Source organism: Passer domesticus, chromosome 25, assembly GCF_036417665.1.
Source record: "Passer domesticus isolate bPasDom1 chromosome 25, bPasDom1.hap1, whole genome shotgun sequence".
NCBI classification, from domain to species: Eukaryota; Metazoa; Chordata; class Aves; order Passeriformes; family Passeridae; genus Passer; species Passer domesticus.
In genome coordinates, this window is record NC_087498.1 from 4,012,659 (window position 1) to 4,033,121 (window position 20,463).

At 55.7% G+C, this 20,463-nt stretch overlaps 1 protein-coding gene across 4 annotated transcripts in view; it reads right to left on the minus strand.

The window, feature by feature from the left end:
- Positions 1–3,287: 3,287 nt before the first annotated feature.
- The window catches only part of ATP2B4 (ATPase plasma membrane Ca2+ transporting 4), a 52,636-nt gene continuing 35,460 nt past the window's right edge, over positions 3,288–20,463 (minus strand). For 3 of the 4 annotated variants that reach the window (XM_064399315.1, XM_064399317.1, XM_064399319.1), the window contains exons 8-22: positions 20,062–20,223; positions 19,427–19,641; positions 19,109–19,351; positions 18,377–18,511; positions 17,200–17,306; positions 15,732–15,966; positions 14,292–14,471; positions 13,316–13,403; positions 13,111–13,217; positions 11,015–11,206; positions 9,903–10,116; positions 8,956–9,167; positions 6,608–6,715; positions 5,474–5,656; positions 3,288–3,750 (exon numbers count right to left, since the gene is read on the minus strand). In XM_064399315.1, the coding sequence (XP_064255385.1) occupies positions 3,553–3,750; positions 5,474–5,656; positions 6,608–6,715; positions 8,956–9,167; positions 9,903–10,116; positions 11,015–11,206; positions 13,111–13,217; positions 13,316–13,403; positions 14,292–14,471; positions 15,732–15,966; positions 17,200–17,306; positions 18,377–18,511; positions 19,109–19,351; positions 19,427–19,641; positions 20,062–20,223 (2,579 nt within the window). In that variant the 3' untranslated portion in view covers positions 3,288–3,552. Of the gene's footprint in view, positions 3,751–5,473; positions 5,657–6,607; positions 6,716–8,955; positions 9,168–9,902; positions 10,117–10,262; positions 10,278–11,014; positions 11,207–13,110; positions 13,218–13,315; positions 13,404–14,291; positions 14,472–15,731; positions 15,967–17,199; positions 17,307–18,376; positions 18,512–19,108; positions 19,352–19,426; positions 19,642–20,061; positions 20,224–20,463 lie in introns of all 4 variants that reach the window. The other variant, XM_064399316.1, reaches the window with a different exon arrangement.

Genomic DNA, 20,463 nt, shown 5'->3' on the forward strand with positions numbered 1-20,463 from the left:
CTGTCCTTTTATTTAAACTCTTTATTTAAACTGCCCCTTCATTTAAACTGTGCCTTCATTTCAACTGTCCCTGGCTGTGGCACCCCTCCAGGTGGGAATTCTCCCCCCAGCACAGCCAAAACCCTCCTGAGGATCTCTGATCCCACAAAACCAGAGCAGGGAATTCCTTCCTTGAGCCTGGAGTTCTCCCTGCCCCTCTCACCAGGGATGGCCCTGGCTCAGGATCAGGAGGAATTTCCTGGCACGGGCTGGGCCCATCCCAGCTGGAAGCAGCCCCAGGAGCTCCTGCACAGGGAGCAGGAGCACAGACACCAAGGGCACGAGCCTGGAGCACCGCTGGCCTGGAAAAATGGGAATTTGAAGGAGCTGGGAACCAGTCCAGAGGCGGATTTGTGCACTGATGACCTTGGATCAATTCAGGTGAACCCACAGGACCAGGGACACCACGGGGGCCACCTCTCACTGACCATCTGTCACATCAGCAACGACTTGGGAACAGCAAATCCTGAGCCCCAAAACACCAACTCAGCCAAGGAGAACAAACCCAGCCCAGCCAAGGAGGCCAGGGACTGCCAGGGCCACGAGGAGGTGGCCAAGGACAGCCCAGGGACTGCCAGGGCCACGAGGAGGTGGCCAAGGACAGCCCAGGGACTGTCACAGCCACGAGGAGGTGGCCAAGGACAGGTCAGTGACTGTCACAGCCACAAGGAGGTGGCCAAGGACAGCCCAGGGACTGTCACAGCCAGGAGGAGGTGGCCAAGGAGACCCAGGGACTGTCACAGCCAGGAGGAGGTGGCCAAGGACAGGTCAGTGACTGTCACAGCCACAAGGAGGTGGCCAAGGACAGCCCAGGGACTGTCACAGCCAGGAGGAGGTGGCCAAGGACAGGTCAGTGACTGTCACAGCCAGGAGGAGGTGGCCAAGGACAGCCCAGGGACTGTCACAGCCAGGAGGAGGTGGCCAAGGACAGGTCAGTGACTGTCACAGCCAGGAGGAGGTGGCCAAGGACAGGTCAGTGACTGTCACAGCCAGGAGGAGGTGGCATCCACAAGCTGAGATCTGGGAGCAGCTCCACAGAAGCCTCCCCGTCTCGTGTGGGACCAGGAGCTCTCCTCTCCCGAGGAATCACCTCCAGAGCCCTGCAGATCTGTCCAGCCCTGCCAGGAGCAGCAGGGAAGGCTCCCTGGAGCAGTTCCAGGCAATCTGTGCTCAGCCTCCTGCTCAGCCCCCTCGAGGAGCTCCTGCTGCAGCTTCCCTCAGATTTTTCCTCCCTTCTCCATCACCTGCTGCGAGATGAATTCAGCTGCTCCCTCTCGAAGGGAGGAGATGTGCTGTGAATGAGGCAGGCAGCGCCAGCAGAGCTGAATTCCAGCCTGGAGCCCCTCCTTCTCCCGCCTCCTCTCCACCTGGAAGCTTCAAAAGCAACCTCCAGGCTTGGGATGATTCCCGTGAAACGTGAAACCTCCACGTGCTGGGTGAGAGCCCCCGGGAGTGACACCCCCGGCTCTGCCCAGGGCAGAATTCCCAGCTCGGCTCTGCCAAAACCCGGCCACCAATTCCTGACAGCTCTGCAGCAGCTCCAGGAGGGACACGGCAAATCCAGCCCTGGAAAAACTCATCCACGGGAGAGGGACACCACGGATCTGCCTGGAGGGAAGAGGAGCTTTGGGAGAGATGGAAGCAGCAGAGGGAAACGAGAGAAATCCAGGCAAGAAAACAGCAGGAGATTTGGAGACCTGGGTTAGCTCCTGGTGAAGTTTGCATGAGCTATCCAAGTTTTCTTTTCCCTCACTGCAAAATGGGGAAAACATGGATCCACAGACTGGAAAAAAGCTGCATTTTGGTCTCACCCCCCTGCACACCCTCTGCTCTGAGCCCCTCTAAGCAGATTTTATTCCACCAGGAAATCCTGGAGGGTTTCCCAGATGCAGGAGGCAGCTGTGCTGCTCCAGAATTGCTGGGGTTAAACTCAATCAGCTGCCAGCCTCAGAGTCAGCTAAACAGAGAGAAAACAAAATTATCCCAAATTCTCTCTCCTCCCCCACAGTGCATAAACAGCAGAGGCTGAAAGCTCTCCAGAAAGGCACCGAGGGTTTTCCTCTCATCAGAGAACAGGAGAAGTGACTGTGCAATAAAAAAGCCAATTATCCAGCAGAGCCACACTCCCTGCTCCCAGCCTGCAGACAGAGCCCACGTGCTCACCAGCCCCAACACCCCACACAGAGGGGTTCTACATCAGACAGGGGCTTTTTTTTAGGGTCTGGAAAGCCAGGATCCAGAATTCCCACTGGGATCCAGCAGGAGTGTGGCCTCCCTGCCCATTTCCATGCTCAGTTGTGTGTCTGCACACCCTGGGATCCAGAATGTGCAGAGCAGCCTGTGATGAACACAGAGAGAGCCCTGCACCAGACAGAGCCTTTTTTGGGGTCTGAAACCCCAGTGCCAGATCCAGGACCCAGAATTCCCTCTGGGATCCAGCAGGAATGTGGCCTCATGCCCATTTCCATGCTCAGTTGTGTGTCTGCACGCCCTGGGATCCAGCACGTGCAGAGCAGCCTGTGATGAACACAGAGAGGGCTTTTTTTAGGGTCTGGGGACCCAGTGCCAGATCCAGGACCCAGCATTCCCACTGGGATCCAGCAGGAATTGTGTTCCATGCCCTTTTCCATGCAGAGCAGTGTCTGCACACCCTGGGATCCAGCATGTGCAGAGCAGCTCATAATGAACAGAGAGAGAGCCCTGCACCAGGCAGGGCCTTTTTTGGGGTCTGAAACCCCAGTGCCAGATCCAGGACCCAGCATTCCCACTGGGATCCAGCAGGAGTTGTGTTCCGTGCCCTTTTCCATGCAGAGCAGTGTCTGCACGCCCTGGGATCCAGCGTGTGCAGAGCAAGGTGGGCACTGGGGGTCCTCTGGCTGCCCTGGGCACCAGCAGAGCCCCAGGGCAGCACAGGGGTGTCCCCAGGTGGGGACAGAGAGGGGGACAGCAGCCCCCAGGTGTCACCAGCTGAGCCACGGGCAGGGCTGTGCACAGGCAGCACCCCCAGGGCAGGAGCAAATCCTGCCTGTCCCTCCTGGCCGTGGCTCAGCCAGCCCTGGGACAGCCCCAGCGGCCACTCTGCCTCCAGAAGAGATTTCAAGCAACTCCTCTGCCCATCCCTGGGTGTCCCAGGGCAGGGCAGTGGGAAGAACCAGCAGGATTTGGGCTCAGCCTTGCCCTTCTCCCAGCAATGCTCGTGAACTCGGGGGTTTTTGAGCAAGAACTGCCAATTTTTGCCCGCCCTCAGGAGGGTGGGCTCAAACACCAGCCCTGCAAAGGAGGAGAAGAGGTAAAACTGGAGGAAGCAACAAGGAACTGGGGGGGGAAAGGACCAGAAAGGTTCGTAACTTTGTTAACAGCATAAAAAACTGGGGTTTTGAAAGGTTTCCCGCCCCGTCCTTCAGGTTGGGGACTGAGTGTGTGAGTGAAGGCTGAGAGGGAGAGAACCAGGCGGGGTTAGGGGGGTGCAGGTGCTCTCAGTGTTATTAAAGTCATGCATTGTAATAGAGACCATCACTCACTGCCCGCAGGAGGAGATGCAGCAGCAGCAACAGCAGAAGTGGTGGGAGTGGAATTGACGGAGGAAAGAGCTACATGGGTTGGGCTAGAAACATTTTTTACATCGTGGTGCTGGCTCACGATGGAAGGCTGTCTCCTGAGGGCTCCCTGCAAAGAGGAGGCGCCGGTCTGGAATGTGTAAACTACGTCCATCTGCAAAGAACCAGAGAGTGAGATAGCGACACCCGGCCAGGGACAGGGACAGGGACAGGCCCAGGGCCAGGGGAGGGCGGGCAGACACACAGCAAGGAAGGAGGAGGAGGATGGAGAGGCGAGGAAGAGGAGGAGGAAGGAGGAAAGAGCCCCCCGCCACCCCACGCTCCCCGAAACCCACGTGGGGTTTTGCTGGTGGTGTTGGGGGGGAGCAGAGAGAGGGTGCCCAGCTCTGCCCTTCCCAGGGCAGGCAGAGCAGCAGGGCTGATCCCCCACCAGGAAAAGGGCAGTGGCACAGGAGACACCTGGGGTTATCCAAAAATCTGCAGGAGGAGCAGAGAGAGGCAGAGAGGGTGGGCAGAGTGCGAGCGGGCAGCCGGTGGGGAAGGGCTCCTGCTGCCTCAGCCCTGTGGGGCCACTCTGGGGACACTCCACGGGCTCCCCACAGCCCCCATGGCAGCAGGAGAGGTGCCAGCCCCTCTGGGCACGCAGCACCCTGCTGGTGGGGCCGTGGCTGCCCTGTGGATGTGTCCCAAGGCCTCAGGAACTGAGCAGCATCCGTGGCTTCCTGGGCACTTTGTGGCTGGGTGATGCCAGCCCTGTGGCACCTTCTGGGCACCTGCTGCAGCCCCAGCTCTGCCTGTGCAGAGGTTTCACACCCAGCTTCGCTCCTGCCCCGCTCTGATGTCCCACTTCTCCCCTGAGCCCTTTCCACACACCCCAAGTGGGGACAGGAGCCCCCCCAGCGCTCAGGTTGGACCCCAGAGAGGCTCCAGGAGGTGCCAGCACCCATTTCTCACGTGGCAGGAGCTCCTCTCAGCTCCAGCACAGGGAAACACCCGGCAGGCTCCAGGGGCACCTCTGGCACTGCAGCCCTGCAGAGCTCCCAGGTTTCCAGCACATCTGCAGCACCTCCAGGAGGTCCTGGAAGCTCCCAGCACGTTCCTCATGGCAGTGCAGCACTGGTTACCCCCACACGGAGCCCAGCTGCCCCTCGGGGCTCACAGCCAGCCAGGAACCGGGGCTGAGCTTCACCCTGAAGCCACAGAGAAGGGAAGTGAACTCTGCCCCAGCCCCTGTCCCCGTTTGTTGTCACAGAGAGGGGACAGAGGTGACCCAGCAGCTCTGCCTGCCTGGGGACACCAGCACTTCCCTGCCCTGGTCTCCAGGGAAAGTGAGGGGCACAGAGCTCTCCCTGCTTAGTGAGAGCAAAAATCCACCCTTTTGGGGTGGGGAAAAAGGAAAAAATCAGGGGAAAACTCAGGGAAAACCAAGAGATGTAAAAAGAAGACACAGAGATTTTCTCCCCTCGTGTGCCGTGGGGCTGAGCTCTGCGTGTGGAGCACGGGGAGCTGGCACAGAGGGGTGCCACGAGGAGCCACACCAGGAGGCTCTGGTGCTGGCAGATCCCTGCTGGGCACATTCCCACTGGGAACAGCATCCCAGCAGGAGCAGGGCACAGCCCCGGGGGGCTCCGTGCACCCCTCACAGCTCCTGAGCTGCAGAGGTGACCATCAGTGGCACATGCAGCCTCCTGCTGAGCAGCACAACAGCCTCCCCCCACCCCAGCTGTCCCAAAATCCAGCTTTTCTGTCTCCCACAGCTGGAAGCCTGGCCCGGGATGGCAGCAGCTTCACCTCTCTGCAGGCAGAGCCCCTGCAGGGGGAGAGAGACAGGGGCAGACACAGCAGGCAGAGCCCCCCAGGCCTGCCGCCCCCCGTACCTGGGTCTGGATCCTGTTGAGCCCCCGGAACCACAGGATCTGCCCCCGCCGCAGCTCCATCTCCGCGTGGTCGATCTCGTCCACGTCCTCGGGCAGCTCCTCCTCGGGGATCTCCTCCTTGGTGATGCCGTGCCCTGCCTCCTTCAGGAACTTCAGGTGGCTCGTTGGCACCGTGCAGATCAGCTGGGGACATTCAGGGACACAGCAGGGGCTTAGCCTGAGGTTCTGGTGATGCCTCGGGTTTAGCTTTACATTTTTCAGATTCTGTGCTGTGGATCTGAGCTTTGTACTAAGTGTTGGTGAGCTCTGTTCACAGGGCAGGGGGACAAAACAATTCCTTCTCTGTGATGCAAATTTCAAATGATCCAAATTTCAGGCCCTCTCTATGATCCAAATTTCAAATGATCCAAATCTCAGCCCAAGAGCACAAACAACGTGGGCTGAAGGGAGAGAAACAAGGATGGGACGGCATGGGCTGGAGATGGGATTGGACAATTAACTCCAATCTGCAAATGGAGCAGAACTGATAAAAGTGTGAGACCTCATGACCAGTCATGCATTTTGTGACCATTTTGGGTCCATCTTGGGTTCATTTTGTGCCCATTTTGGTTCATTTGGGTTCATTTTGTGCCCATTTTGGGTTCATTTTGTGACTATTTTGGTTCATCTTGGGTTCATTTTGTGACCATTTTGGGTTCATTTTGTGCCCATTTTGGTCCATCTTGGGTTCATTTTGTGCCCATTTTGGTTCATTTGGGTGCAGCCCTGGCTGGGCTCTTGTGCTGCCCAAGGTGGATCCATGGAGATCCTTTTCATAAATCCCTGCTTTATCCTTGAGCTCTGTTTAATCCCTGTTCTAGCTCAGCCTTCCCAAGGCATCAGCTCCAGTGCCACCAGCCCAGGGGAGCTGCCAGGACCCAGTGGGGACACCAGGGATGTCCCTGTCACTGCTGGGATGTCCCCCTGCAGCAGGGTGGGACTGAGGAGGGGATGAGCGACCTCCCCTCCTGCTGCTGGGGTGGGGTGGGACATCAGCCCTTCCTAAACACCTTCCTGAAGAGCTGCCCTGGAGAAAAACCAGGGAGATCAAGGGCAGGGAGGGAAAATGGGGCAGATTTTGGGGTTGGCCCTTACCTGGCCCCACAGGAGCTCTCCCACTCCGATGAAAATGCACCAGAACCACTGGCTCAGGGTGAGCCCAGAGCAGCTGAAGGGCTTCCCACCAAACTCCACGATGATGATCTGCAGCACAGGAGACAGGAGTCACACCCTGGCCATGGAAACGCCCCTTGGGCCACGCTTTCCCCTCTCTCCTGGGATTACAAGAGGAGCAAGGACCTCGCTCACTTCCAGGCTGGGAATTTTGTGGAACACCAGAGAGTGCAAAGACTTCTCATCCAGACTGGAAAATTTATGGGACACCAGAAAGGAGCAGGGACCTCACTTCCAGGCTGGGAATTTTGTGGAACACCAGAGAGGAGCAAGAACTTCCCACTCAGGCTGAGAATTTTGAGTAACACCAGAAAAGAGGAGGGACCTCACACCAGGCTGGGAATTTTGTGGAACACCAGAAAAGAGCAGGGACCTCACACCAGGCTGGGAATTTTAGGATTAAGGACCTCACATCCACACACCAGAGAGGAGCAGGGACTTCCCACTCAGGCTGGGAATTTATGAAACACCTCCCAACACGCTCTGGACCCCAAATCCTGAAATCCCAGGATGTTTTGGGCTGGAAGGGATTTAAAGCCCACCCAGATCCATGCACAGGGACACCTTCCAGCAGCTCAGGTCGCTCTGAGCTCCACCCAGCCCAGCCCTGAGCACTTCCAGGGTGGTTTTTGTGCCACCAAGGCGCTGCTGCTGAAGGCCAAGGGCACAGAACAGAGCCTGCCTGTGCCACAGCCCCTGCTGTGCATGCTGAAAGTCTGGTCAGAGAAAGAGCCAGATAAACTTTCCCAGGCCTTGCTCCGGGGAGTTTTGAGAAAGCTCAGAGGAAGAATTAAAACAATCCTGCAGCTGGCGTTTTGAACGTGCTGTTATCTCGTAAGAGGTGCAAGAAGGGTTCTGTTCTAATTAGCCAATGATGTGAGGGTGTTGATTAAGGACCAGTCAGGTCCAGCTTTCTCAGAATTGTCAATAAAAGAAAGTGTGGTTTCTAATAAATTTGCCTTTTGCCTTCTGAGAATTTGAACTCTGTGTTGCTCTATTCACCTGTCCTTAATTCAGCAGTGACACCCTGGCAGCCCCTCAGACAGGACAAAAAAGCATCAAACCAGTTTTCCACCATAAATAAATTCCCAAAGCCTGATCCAGCACCGTGCCTGGAATTGGGGTGAAAAGCTGCAGGGAAAACCAAATCCTGGGGCTGCCATGGCTCTCCTGGATCCAGCAGAGACACCAGGACAGGGCAGGCCCCTGCTCTGGGACCTCCAAGGAATTCCCAACCCCTTTCTCACAGCCCTGCACAGCTCAGACTCAAACCCAACACCCTAAGAAAATCCCTTTTGGGGTTTTTAGCCCATCCCATAGACTTGGATCAGAATTTCCATGGTCTGGAAGCAATCCCAGTGGAACAACCCAGGGAGCAAAGTGGAAGCCGTGGAATAACCCATGGAACAAAGTGAACGCCATGGAATAACCCACGTGGAATAACCCACAGAGCAGAGTGGAAGCCGTGGAATAACCCATGTGGAATAACCCATGGAGAAAAGGGGAAGCCATGGAATAACCCATGGAGCAAACTTGGAAGCCATGGAATAACCCACGTGGAATAACCCAGGGAGCAAAGTGGAAGCTGTGGAATAACCCACATGGAATAACCCATGTAGAATAACCCATGGAGCAAAGTGGAAGCCATGGAATAATCCATGTGGAATAACCCACATGGAATAACCCACGGAGCAAAGTGGAAGCCATGGAATAACCGACGTCAAATAACCCATGGAGCAAAGTGGAAGCTGTGGAATAACCCACATGGAATAACCCACATGGAATAACCCATGTAGAATAACCCATGGAGCAAAGTGGAAGCCATGGAATAACCCATGGAGCAAACTTGGAAGACATGGAATAACCCATGGAGCAAAGTGGAAGCCATGGAATCCCAGTGGAACAACCCAGGGAGCAAAGTGGAAGCCATGGAATAACCCACGTGGAATAACCCACATGGAATAACCCACAGAGCAAAGTGGAAGCCGTGGAATAACCCATGTAGAACAGCCCAGGGAGCCATGGCATCCCAGTGGAACAGCCCAGGGAGCCATGATGTCCCAGTGGAACAGGCCAGGGAGCCATGGAATAACCCACGTAGAACAGCCCAGGGAGCCATGGCATCCCAGCGGAACAGCCCAGGGAGCCATGGCGTCCCAGTGGAACAGCCCAGGGAGCCATGGAATAACCCCTGTAGAACAGCCCAGGGAGCCATGGCGTCCCAGCGGAACAGCCCAGGGAGCACAGCCGGACGCCCAGGCTGGGGTCACCTGGGCGAAGAAGGTGCCCAGCACCACGGTGCAGAAGATGGGGTTGCGGTAGATGCCCTCGAAGACGTTCCTCTCGCCGTGGATCTTGCGCGCGTTGATCTCGTTGAAGAGCTGCATCATCACGAAGGTGTTGAAGACGATGGTGTAGTGCTCGGTGGGGGGCGAGTGCAGGGGCGCGTTCCGGCCGCTGTCGATGTCGAAAAACTTCTCCCCTGAGCAGGAAAATAAAAGGATTTGGGGAAGGGAAGGTGTGGGAGAGGTTTTACAGCTTTTCTGTGAGACAGAGAGAAGTTTGAGAAGAGGATCCATGTTTACGCCGAATGAATTTTCTAGAAGGTTTGTTGACATAGAATGACTAAAACATCCCAAAATAGAAACCAAGAAAGAAAGAAAAAACAATAGAAAGAAAAACCAATAGCGAAAGCCAAGAGAAAGCAAGCAAGAAAGAAAAACCAATAGAAAAAAAAACAATAGAAAACAAGAAAAAGAGAAAAACCAATAGAAAGAAAGAAAAACCAACAGAAAAAGCCAAGAGAAACCAATAAAGAAAAAACAATAGAAAAAAGCAATAGAAACCAAGAAAGAAAGAAAACCCTCCTTTTTTCCCTTTCCTTTTTTCCCTTACTTTTTCCTTTTCTCCCTTTCTTTTCCCTTTCCTTTTCTCCTTTCCTTCTCCTTTTCCCCTTACCTCTTCCTATTCTCCTTTCCCCTTCCCTTTCCTCCTTTCCTTTTCCTTTTTCCTCTTTCCCCTCCCTTTTCCACCTTTCCTTTTCCAGTTTCTCTTTCCCTTTGTTTTCCTTTTCTCCTCTCCTTTCCCTTTCCCTTCCCCTTCCCCTTCCCCTCTCCCTCTCCCCTCTCCCCTCTCCCCTCTCCCCTCTCCCCTCTCCCTCTCCCTCTCCCTCTCCCTCTCCCTCTCCCTCCCAGGACACGGTGGCGCCGTGGCTGACCCGCGAAGAGCAGGGTGAAGATGATGGTGAGCTGGTAGACGGCGTGGCCCAGGATGTTTTTCATCATGGTGCGGGAGATGAGCGGCTTGTTGCGCCCGTAGGGTTTGCGCAGCAGCAGCGACTCCGACGGCGGCTCCGTGGCCAGCGCCAGCGAGGCGAACGTGTCCATGATCAGGTTCACCCACAGCATCTGCACGGCCTTCAGGGGTGAGTCCTGAGGGGGGAGAATGTGTCATGCCACCAAAATAAACCTTTGTTCCCTCTTTGTTTCACTCTCCTCCTAAAAACCTCTAAAAATCTCTCTTGGGTACTCAACACCTTCCTAAAACATTCCCAAATATTTCTCCTTTTCTCCATGGCCTTCAGCGGCGAGTCCTGAGGGGGGAGAACGTGTCACGCCACCAAAATAAACCTTTGTTCCCTCTTTGTTTCGCTTTCCTCCTGAAAACCTCTCCAAAATTGTGCTTAGGTACTCAACACCTTCCTAAAACATTCCCCAAAATTTCTCCTTTTCTCCACGGCCTTCAGGGGCGAGTCCTGAGGGGGGAGAACGTGTCACGCCACCAAAATAAACCTTTGTTCCCTCTTTGTTTTGCTTTCCTCCTGAAAACCTCTGCAAAATCGCTCTTGGGTACTCAACACCTTCCTAAAACATTCCCAAACATCTCTCCTTTGCTCCAAGCTCCTTGCACCGCCTCACAAAGCACCTCCCAACCCCCAGCTCTTGGTCACGTCCCTAAACTTCAACAATCCATGGGAAACCTCTTAAATCCAACAGGTTTATTTATTCTCCTGCCCCAGTGAAGAACAATCTACTGAAAACCTGTTAAATCCAAGAAATGTATTTGCCTGCTCCACCAGAAAACAATCCACTGAAAATTTGTTAAAAAAAATCAAGGAATTTCTTCTCTTGCTCCACTGAAAAACAACCCACAGGGAACCTGTGAAATCCAACAGGTCCATTCATTCCCCTGCTGTCTACCTGGGTGGTGCAGGCACTAATGAAGGCCACGATGATGCCAGCACCATGTCCCACCAACCGAGGTGACATCCCCCATGTCCCACCCACCGAGGTGACATCCCCCATGTCCCAGCTGCCCAGGTGAGCTCACCTGGGTGATGCAGGCCCCGGTGAAGGCCACGATGACGGCCACCACGTTGACGGTGAGCTGGAACTGCAGGAACTTGGAGATGCTGTCGTAGACGTTGCGGCCCCACATGACGGCCTTGACGATGCTGGTGAAGTTGTCATCTGTCAGGATGATGTCCGAGGCCTCCTTGGCCACGTCCGTGCCCGCGATGCCCTTGGGGACAAGGCCAGGGGTGAGTCACGCTCCTGCCTGGCCCTGCAGGGACGTGCCCAGCAGGAAAAGCCCCCGGAGCTGGTGCCAATCCCTGCCTGGCAGAGCTCCAGAGCCTTCAGGGGCAGGCTGAGGCAGCCCAGCCCTCCCAGACACAGCCACGGTGCAGAAAAGATGGGAAACAGCTGGGAAACTGACAGGAAACAGCTGGAAAACAGCTGGGAAATGGACAGGAAACAGCTGGGAAACAGCTGGGAAATGGACAGGAAACAGCTGGGAAACAGCTGGGAAATGGACAGGAAAGAGCTGGGAAACAGCTGGGAAATGGACAGGAAAGAGCTGGGAAATAGCTGGGAAATGGACAGGAAAACAGACAGGAAACAGCTGGAAAACAGCTGGGAAATGGACAGGAAAGAGCTGGGAAATGGACAGGAAGCAGCTGGAAAACAGGCAGGAAAACAGACTGGAAACAGCCGGGAAATAGCTGGGAAACAGCCAAGAAAACACCAGGAAACAGCTGGAAAATGGTCTGAAAAGAGCTGGGAAAATGCCAGGAAACAGAAAATGGACAGGAAAACAGGAACACAGACAGGACACAGCTGGGAAACAGCTAGAAAACAGACAGGAAAACAGCTGGGAAACAGAGAGGAAACAGCTGGAAAACAGCTGGGAAATGGACAGGAAGCAGCTGGGAAAAAGCTGGAAAACAGACAGGAAAACAGACTGGAAACAGCCAGGAAATAGCCAGGAAACGTCTGGGAAACAGCTGGAAAATGGTCCAAAAACAGCTGGGAAAATGCCAGGAAATGGAAAATGGACAGGAAAACAGGAACACAGACAGGAAACAGCCAGAAAAGAGCTGGAAAACAAACAGGAAGACAGCTAAAAAACAGACAGGAAAACAGCTGGAAAACAAACAGGAAAACAGCTGGAAAACAAACAGGAAGACGGCTAAAAAACAGACAGGAAAACAGCTGGGAAACAGCTGGAAAACAGCTGGAAAACAGCCTGGAAACAGCTGGCAAACAGCTCCCCCCTCATGGCAGGGATTGGCTCCATCCCGGGCCGGGCGCCTCTGCTGGGAGCCCAAAGGAGGGAGAGCTCAGCCCGGAGGTTTCTGCCCCGGCCCGGGCTGAGAACGGCCCCGCAGCTTCCCAAAAATCCCCCAAAATCCCCACAAGTCCCCAGCAGAGCCCCCAGGGCAGCGGCCGGGCTGCGCTTCCCGGAGCCGGCACTGCGAGGCGCTCGCCCCGCAGGAATTCCACGCAGGAATTCCAAGCCCTGCCCAAAACGAGCCCATTCCCGGCGTTTTCTTTTTCCCGGATTCCCCAGATCCCAATCCCACCCCAAAGGGGAAATCCCCGCCTGTTGCAGGGCATGGGGTTTAGGGGAACAGCCTTCCCTGCTTCTGGAATTGTGTTTGGATGTTCAGCACATTCCTAAAAACACTTCCCAAAAATCTCTCATTTGCTCCCCACCCAGCTCCTGCTCATGTCCCTAAAATCAATTCACAGGGAACCTGTTAAAAACAACAGGTTCATTTCCCTGCTCCTTTCAGACAGGATAAAAAAGCACCAAACCAGAGTTTTCCCCCATAAATAAATTCCCAAAGCCTGATCCAGCACCGTGCCTGGAACTGGGGTGAAAAGCTGCAGGGAAAACCAAATCCTGGGGCTGCCATGGCTCTCCTGGATCCAGCAGAGACACCAGGACAGGGCAGGACCCTGCTCTGGGACCTCCAAGGAATTCCCAACCCCTTTCTCACAGCCCTGCACAGCTCAGACTCAAACCCAACACCCTAAGAAAATCCCTTTTGGGGTTTTTAGCCCATCCCAAAGATTTAGAAAAGGGATTCCACGGTCAGGAAGCAATCCCAAGAGCAAAGGAAAAGCCCCAGGCTCCCCTACCATGGCAAACCCAACGTCTGCTTTCTTCAGGGCTGGGCCGTCGTTGGTGCCGTCCCCTGTCACAGCCACCACCTGCCTCTGGTCACCCACGGTGCTGTCGATGATTCCTGCGGTGGAAAGGAGAAATGAAACCCCAGGGAAGGATCCCAGCCCGGGTCAGGCTGGAGAAATGCCAGGGAGGAGCCCCTGGGGGGGCAGTGCCCACCTTTCACCAGGGTGTGCTTGTCCGTGGGGGACGAGCGCGCCAGCACCCGCAGCTTGGGCCAGATCTTGTCCAGCTGCTCCTGCTCCACCTGCAGCACCGGGAAAAGGGAAGTGATTCCTCCCCAGGAATCTTCTGTCCCACCAGAGAGCAAATCCCAGCTGGGACAGGACAGTGGGTTCACCCCAAACGCTGCTGAGCACACCCCAGCAGGAAATGAGGAAAACCCAGCAGGGACTGGGAAACACAGCAGGATTCTGAAAACCCAGCAGGATTTGGGAAATTCAGCAAGATTTGGGAAACCCAGCAGGGCTTGGGAAACCCAGGGACTGGGATTGGGATTGGGAAACCCATCAGGATTTGGGAAACCCACTGGGATCTGGAGAATCCAGCAGGATCTGGAAAACCCAGCAAGATCCTGAAAACCCATGAGGATTCTGAAAACCCAGCAGGATTTGGGAAACCCCTCAGGATCCAGGAAACCCCTCAGGATTTGGGAAACCCAGTGGGATTTGGAAAATCCAGCAGGATCTGGAAAACCCAACAGGATTTGGGAAACCCCTCGGGATTTGGGAAACCCCTCAGGACTTGGGAAACGCCTCAGGATCCAGGAAACCCCTCAGGATCCGGGAAACCCCTCAGGATCCAGGAAACCTCTCAGGATCCGGGAAACCCCTCAGGATTTGGGAAACCCCTCAGGATTTGGGAAACCCCTCAGGATGTGGGAAACCCCTCAGGATTTGGGAAGCCCCTTGGGATTTGGGAAACCCCTCAGGATGTGGGAAACCCCTCGGGATTTGGGAAGCCCCTTGGGATTTGGGAAACCCCTCAGGATTTGGGAAGCCCCTTGGGATTTGGGAAACCCCTCAGGATTTGGGAAACCCCTCAGGATGTGGGAAGCCCCTCGGGATTTGGGAAACCCCTCGGGATTTGGGAAACGCCTCCGATCTGGGGTTTTTGCAGGGCGCAGCTCCCGCACCTCTCCCTTCTCGTTGCGGATGAGCCGGTTGAACTCCTTCCCCTCCAGGCACAGGAAGTCCTCCCCGGGCAGCAGGATGCCGCACTTGGTGGCGATGGCCCGGGCAGTGTTGATGTTGTCCCCAGTCACCATGCGGACGGTGATGCCCGCGCGCTGGCACTTCAGGATGGCATCGGGCACCTGGGGACAGGCACGGGGACGGGGTGGCACCGGGAACGCCGGCAGTGAGGCAGCTCCTCGTCCCTAAAAGCATCTGGAGAGGGCTCTGGAGGGGTGAGGGAGCTGCATCTGCCACCCCAAGGGGAAGAGACCTCACTGCCACCTCGGTGCCACCTTAGTGCCACCTCGCCGTCACCTCCCTGGGTGCCAAGGCACGGCCAGGCCGTCCATAAAGCAGGAATTTCATCCTGTGCCACCCCACTGATGGGTTTATCCATCAGGGAGCAGTGGGGGGAGAGGGGAAATTGGAGTGAGCAATGAGCAAATCGAATCAGGAGCCTCCAGAGCCGCGGCAGCCGGGGCAGCTGCAATGCAATCCCAGATTGCCAGATCCCTGCCATCTCATCAGGGACCAGGAGAGCTCCAACTGCATCCAGGGGCAGGAGTGGGGCGTTACTGCATTAGCCCAGAGGCAGCTCAGAGGGAAAACCAGCTCCAGCAGCCCAGGGATTCTTCCTGGCTTTTTCCATCCACCTTTGGTGCAGCCTGGAGCAGCACAGACACCAAGGATTGGGAATTTTGGGTGGGAACATGCTGCCTTGGTGTTGTTTTGTCCAAAAGTGGGAGAGAAGTGCCCGCAGCAGAGATGGACACAGAGGAGCTACTGGAATTCCTGGGGGGCACAGCAGGGATGGGCACAGAGGAGCTGCTGGAATTTCTGAAGGGATGGACACAGAGGAACTGCTGGAATTCCCTGGGGGAACATCAGGAATAGGCACAGGGGAACTGCTGGAATTGCTTGGGGGAACATCAGGGATGGGCACAGAGGAACTGCTGGAATTGCTTGGGGGAATATCAGGAATAGGCACAGGGGAACTGCTGGAATTCTTTGGGGGAACATCAGGAATGGGGACAGAGGAACTGCTGGAATTCCTTGGGGGAACATCAGGAATGGACACAGAGGAACTGCTGGAATTCTTTGGGGGAACATCAGGAATGGACACAGAGGAGCTGCTGGAATTCCTGAAGGGAACAGCAGGGATGGGCACAGAGGAGATGCTGGAATTCCTTGGAGGAACATCAGGGATGGGCACAGAGGAACTGCTGGCATTCCCTGGGGGAACATCAGGAATAGGCACAGGGGAATTGCTGGAATTGCCTGAGGGAACATCAGGGATGGGCACAGGGGAATTGCTGGAGTTCCTGAGGGGATCACAGCCCTGAGCAGCAGGAAAAGGGCCGGGAACAGCACAGGACAGGGGTGCAGGTGGGATTTGGCACCTCGGGCCGCACGGGATCCTCGATCCCCACCACAGCGATGCAGGTCAGGTCAGACAGGATCTCGTTCTCGCTGTCCCAGTCGGGCTCTGCATCCGCAGGGAAATCCCGGAATGCCAGGCAGATGGTCCTGAGCCCGTGGCAGGCCATGGGCTCGATCACCTTCTTCACCATCTCGTCCCTGTCCTTCACCTTGAACAGCCGCGGCTCGCCGTTCTTGTCCAGGATCTTGGTGCACCTGAGGGGAGCAGGAGGTGAGGCAGGGCCACATTCCTGGCACCCATCCATAAAAAAGGGGCTGTTCCTTTTTCACAGCGCCCTCCAGATTTCCTAAATCCACCCTAAAAACTCTCAGCACGTTCCTGTCACCACATCCACAAAAAGGGGCAGATCCCCCTTCCACAACTCCCTCCAGCTTTCCCAAACCCACCCAAAAAAACACTTGGCATATTCTTGGTACCCCACCTACAAAAAGGGGCTGTTCCCTTTTCACAGCCCCCTCCAGATTTCCTAAATCCACCCAAAACCACTCAGCACATTCCTGGCACCCCATCTATAGAGAGACACACCCCCTTCCACAGCTCCCTCCAACTTTCCTAAACCCACCCTAAAAACACTCAGCACATTCCTGGCACCCCACTTCCAAAAGGGGCTCATCCCCCTTCCACAGTTCCCTCCAACTACCCCAAAACCACCCTAAAAAACACTCAGCACATTCCTGGCACCCCATGTACAAAAGGGGACTATCACCTTTTTCACACCCCCCTCCAGCTTTCCCAAACCCACCCAAAAACCACTCAGCACATTCCTGGCACCCCACATCCAAAAGGGGCACATTCCCCTTCCATAACTCCCTCCAATTTCCCCAAACCCACCCAAAAACCATTCCTGGCACCCCATCCACAGAAAAGGGGGCATTCCCCTCCCACAGCTCCCTCCAACTTTCCCCAAACCCACCCTAAAAACACTCAGCACATTCCTGGCACCCCACTTCCAAAAGGGGCTCATCCCTCTTAAACAGCTCCCTCCACCTTCCCTGAACCCACCCAAAACCCACTCCTGGCACCCCATCCACAGAAAGGGGCTGTCCCCTTTGTCACAGCCGCCTCCATGTCCCCAAACCCACCCAAAAACCATTCCTGGCACCCCATGCACAGAAAAGGGAGCATTCCCCTCCCACAGCTCCCTCCAACTTCCCCAAACCCACCCTAAAAACACTCAGCACATTCCTGGCACCCCACTTCCAAAAGGGGCTCATCCCTCTTAAACAGCTCCCTCCACCTTTCCCAAACCCACCAAAAACCATTCCTGGCACCCCATCCACAGAAAGGGGCTGTCCCCTTTTTCACAGCCCCTCCACCTTCCCCAGTCCCACCCAAACCCACTCCTGGCAGCCCACCCGGGCCCCCCCGTTCCCCGAGGCTCCCCCAGACCCCGGGCAGCCTGGGGAGGGGGCTGCAGCAGGGATTACTTGCGCAGGATGATCTCGGAGGCGCCCTTGCTGTACATGCGGAAGCCGCCGCCGCTGCTCCTCAGCACCGTGCTCATGGACTTGCGCACCGAGTTGAAGGTGTACACCTGGATTGGGGGCAAAATAACAAATCAGCCCCACAATTTGTAAAGGTTGTAAAGGTGGTGTGGTTATTGCAGCGCTGCGGGGTCGTTCCCCCTGGGAATGCACAGCCCTGAGAATTCCCAAAGGGAAATCCCAAAGGGAAATCCCAAGGACATGCACACGCCTGAGAATTCCCAAAGGGAAATCCCAAAGGGAAATCCCAAGGAATTCCTCAAGGGAAATCCCAAGGACATGCACACCCCTGAGAATTCCCAAAGGGAAATCCCAAGGACATGCACACCCCTGAGAATCTCTCAAGGGAAATCCCAAGGAATTCCCCAAGGGAAATCCCAAGGACATGCACACCCCTGAGAATTCCCAAAGGAAATCCCAAGGAATTCCCCAAGGGAAATCCCAAGGACATGCACACCCCTGAGAATTCCCAAAGGGAAATCCCAAGGACATGCACACTCCTGAGAATTCCCAAAGGGAAATCCCAAGGACATGCACAGCCCTGAGAAGTCCCCAAGGAAATCCCAAGGAATTCCCAAAGGGAAATCCCAAGGACATGCACACCCCTGAGAATTCCCAAAGGGAAATCCCAAGGACATGCACAGCCCTGAGAAGTCCCCAAGGAAAATCCCAAAAGGAAATCCCAAGGACATGCACACCCCTGAGAATTCCCAAAGAGAAATCCCCAAGGGAAATCCCAAGGACATGCAGAATTCCTCCTGAGAATCCCCAACCCTTTTTTATCCCCCCTTTATTGTAGATATGCACAGAGTTTCACAATAGGTTTCTGTATATTCATTTTAATATTTCATATTTAATCCTTGCAGAGAGCTCTCTGGTCACTGTGTCTTTGCAGCCTCAGCTCTGGCTCTCACCCTCGTTTCAGAGTTCAGGGGGCCCCTCTTATCTCCCTTTTCAGTTGGGGAGTTCCCACTCTTTTTCCTTACTGAGGCAGCTTGCGAGCACAGCAGAGTTAACAGACTAAAGGAGTTAAAGCAGCACATTTCACTAAGCCAGCAAGCCACAGCCACCTAAATCCCAAATGGATTTCTACCCCGGTGATTTCTGCTCTGTTTCAGACCTTGTAGAGCTTCTCCTCGGGCACCTCGTTGCGCACAGCCTGGTAATCCTGCTTCAGGTCCAGCACGAAGCCCAGCAGGGCACACTCGGTCTTGTTGCCCACCTGGCGGGGCAGCCCCCCTTCCTTCTCTGGTGGCTGCAAAAAGGAGGGAAAAGCAATGCCAACCCCGGGCGTGGAGCAGGGTGGGATGTGCAATGATGGGTGCAATGGTGGGTGCAATGATGGGTGGAACGATGCCTTAAGTTTCAGCTTTTGTATTTCCCAGACTCTGTACTGCATTAGGATATAACTCTGAACTTCACGTGTTCTCCTCACGGCTCAGGCACACAGAACAATCCTTTTCCAGCCCCAGAATTGCAGCTTCAGCCCCAAAATGTGCAAACAACAGGGAATTGAGGAGAGCAATCGGTGAGGATGGGACTGCAGAACCTGGAGCTGTGATTAGACAATTAAACCTAATATGGAAATGGACCAAAACCTATAAAAGTGTGAAAACTCGTGGCTCTGAGTCCATTTGGGGTGGAGGCTCTTGTACTGCCCAAGGTGTGTCCTTGAAGGGGTTCCTTGGGCAGGCAGGACAGGGGACAAGGTGAGGGGACAGGGACAGCCCTTCCCCAGCAGCTCTGGGGTCACTGTCACTATATTTTAACAAATCCCTGCTTTATTCCTTTAACTCTGTCCAGCCCGTGTTCTAAGCTCCCTCTCAAGACACCCCCAAGCCTCGATGCTCACCAGGATTTTGGAGGTGTAGGCAGAGTTGATGGCCACGCCGTGGACGATGAGGTCCAGGGTTTTGGGCAGGATGGCCTCGGGGTCGGGGATCTGGCGGTAGTGGGTGTCCCCCACGTAGGCCTGCACCACGGTCATGCGGTTCATGGTCAGCGTGCCCGTCTTGTCCGAGCAGATGGCCGTGGCGTTGCCCATGGTCTCGCAGGCGTCCAGGTGCCTCACCAGGTTGTTGTCCTTCATCATTTTCTGCGAGCACCCCACAAGGTCAGGGCTGGCCTCGCCCCGTCACCCCCGTCCCTGCGCCCCAGGGCCAGGCCTCACCTTGACGGAGTAGGCCAGCGAGATGGTGACGGCCAGCGGGAGCCCCTCGGGCACGGCCACCACCAGCACGGTGACGCCGATGATGAAGAACTTGACGAAGTACTGGATGTAGATGGGGGTGCACTCGGCCAGCCAGGGCCGCTTCTGCACCCCGAAGGTGTCGATGACGAAGTAGAGCACCAAGATGATGACGGTGATGGCCGACATGATCAGCCCTGGGGACGAGGATGAGGTGAGGGGACACGGGGGACAGGGTCAGCCCTTCCCCAGCAGCTCTGGGGACACAGGGGATGGGGACAAGGATGAGGTGAGGGGACACTGGGGACAAGCACAGCAGCTCTGGGGACACTGGGGACAAGCACAGCCCTTCCCTACCAGCTCTGGGGACACTGGGGACAGGAACAGCCCTTCCCTACCAGCTCTGGGGACACAGGGGATGGGGACAAGAACAAGGTGAGGGGACACAGGGGACAGGCACAGCCCTTCCCCAGCAGCTCTGGGGACACTGGAGATGGGGACAAGGATGAGGTGAGGGGACAAGCACAGCCCTTCCCCAGCAGCTCTGGGGACACAGGGGACAGGAACAGCCCTTCCCCAGCAGCTCTGGGGACACTGTCACTGTCACTGTCACTCACCTGCCTTCCCAATCTGCACCGCCAGGCGCGTGAGCTTCCCCTGCAGCACCGACTTCTCCTTCTTGGGCACCTTCACCTTCTTCTTCTCCTTCTCCTCGTTCTCCACCCCCTCCTGGCTCTTCAGGGGCTGGATCTCTAAGGCCACACCATCCTGAGTTTTAGCTACAGCCCAGGGGGCAAAAGAAGACACCACGTGTGAACAGGAGAGACCCAGGCCAGCCTGGAGGACACCACTGAGGAGGATGGTGGTGGCAGAGAGAGAGAGAGAGAGAAATCCAGGACAAGAACCACTCCCGACCACACACGCGTCCGAGCACATGGAAGCTCCGTGTCCAGGCCCTGCCACCTCTCTCCGGGGTGCTTTTGTGTCCCCTACCCCCTGCCCACGGATAAGGGATCCTC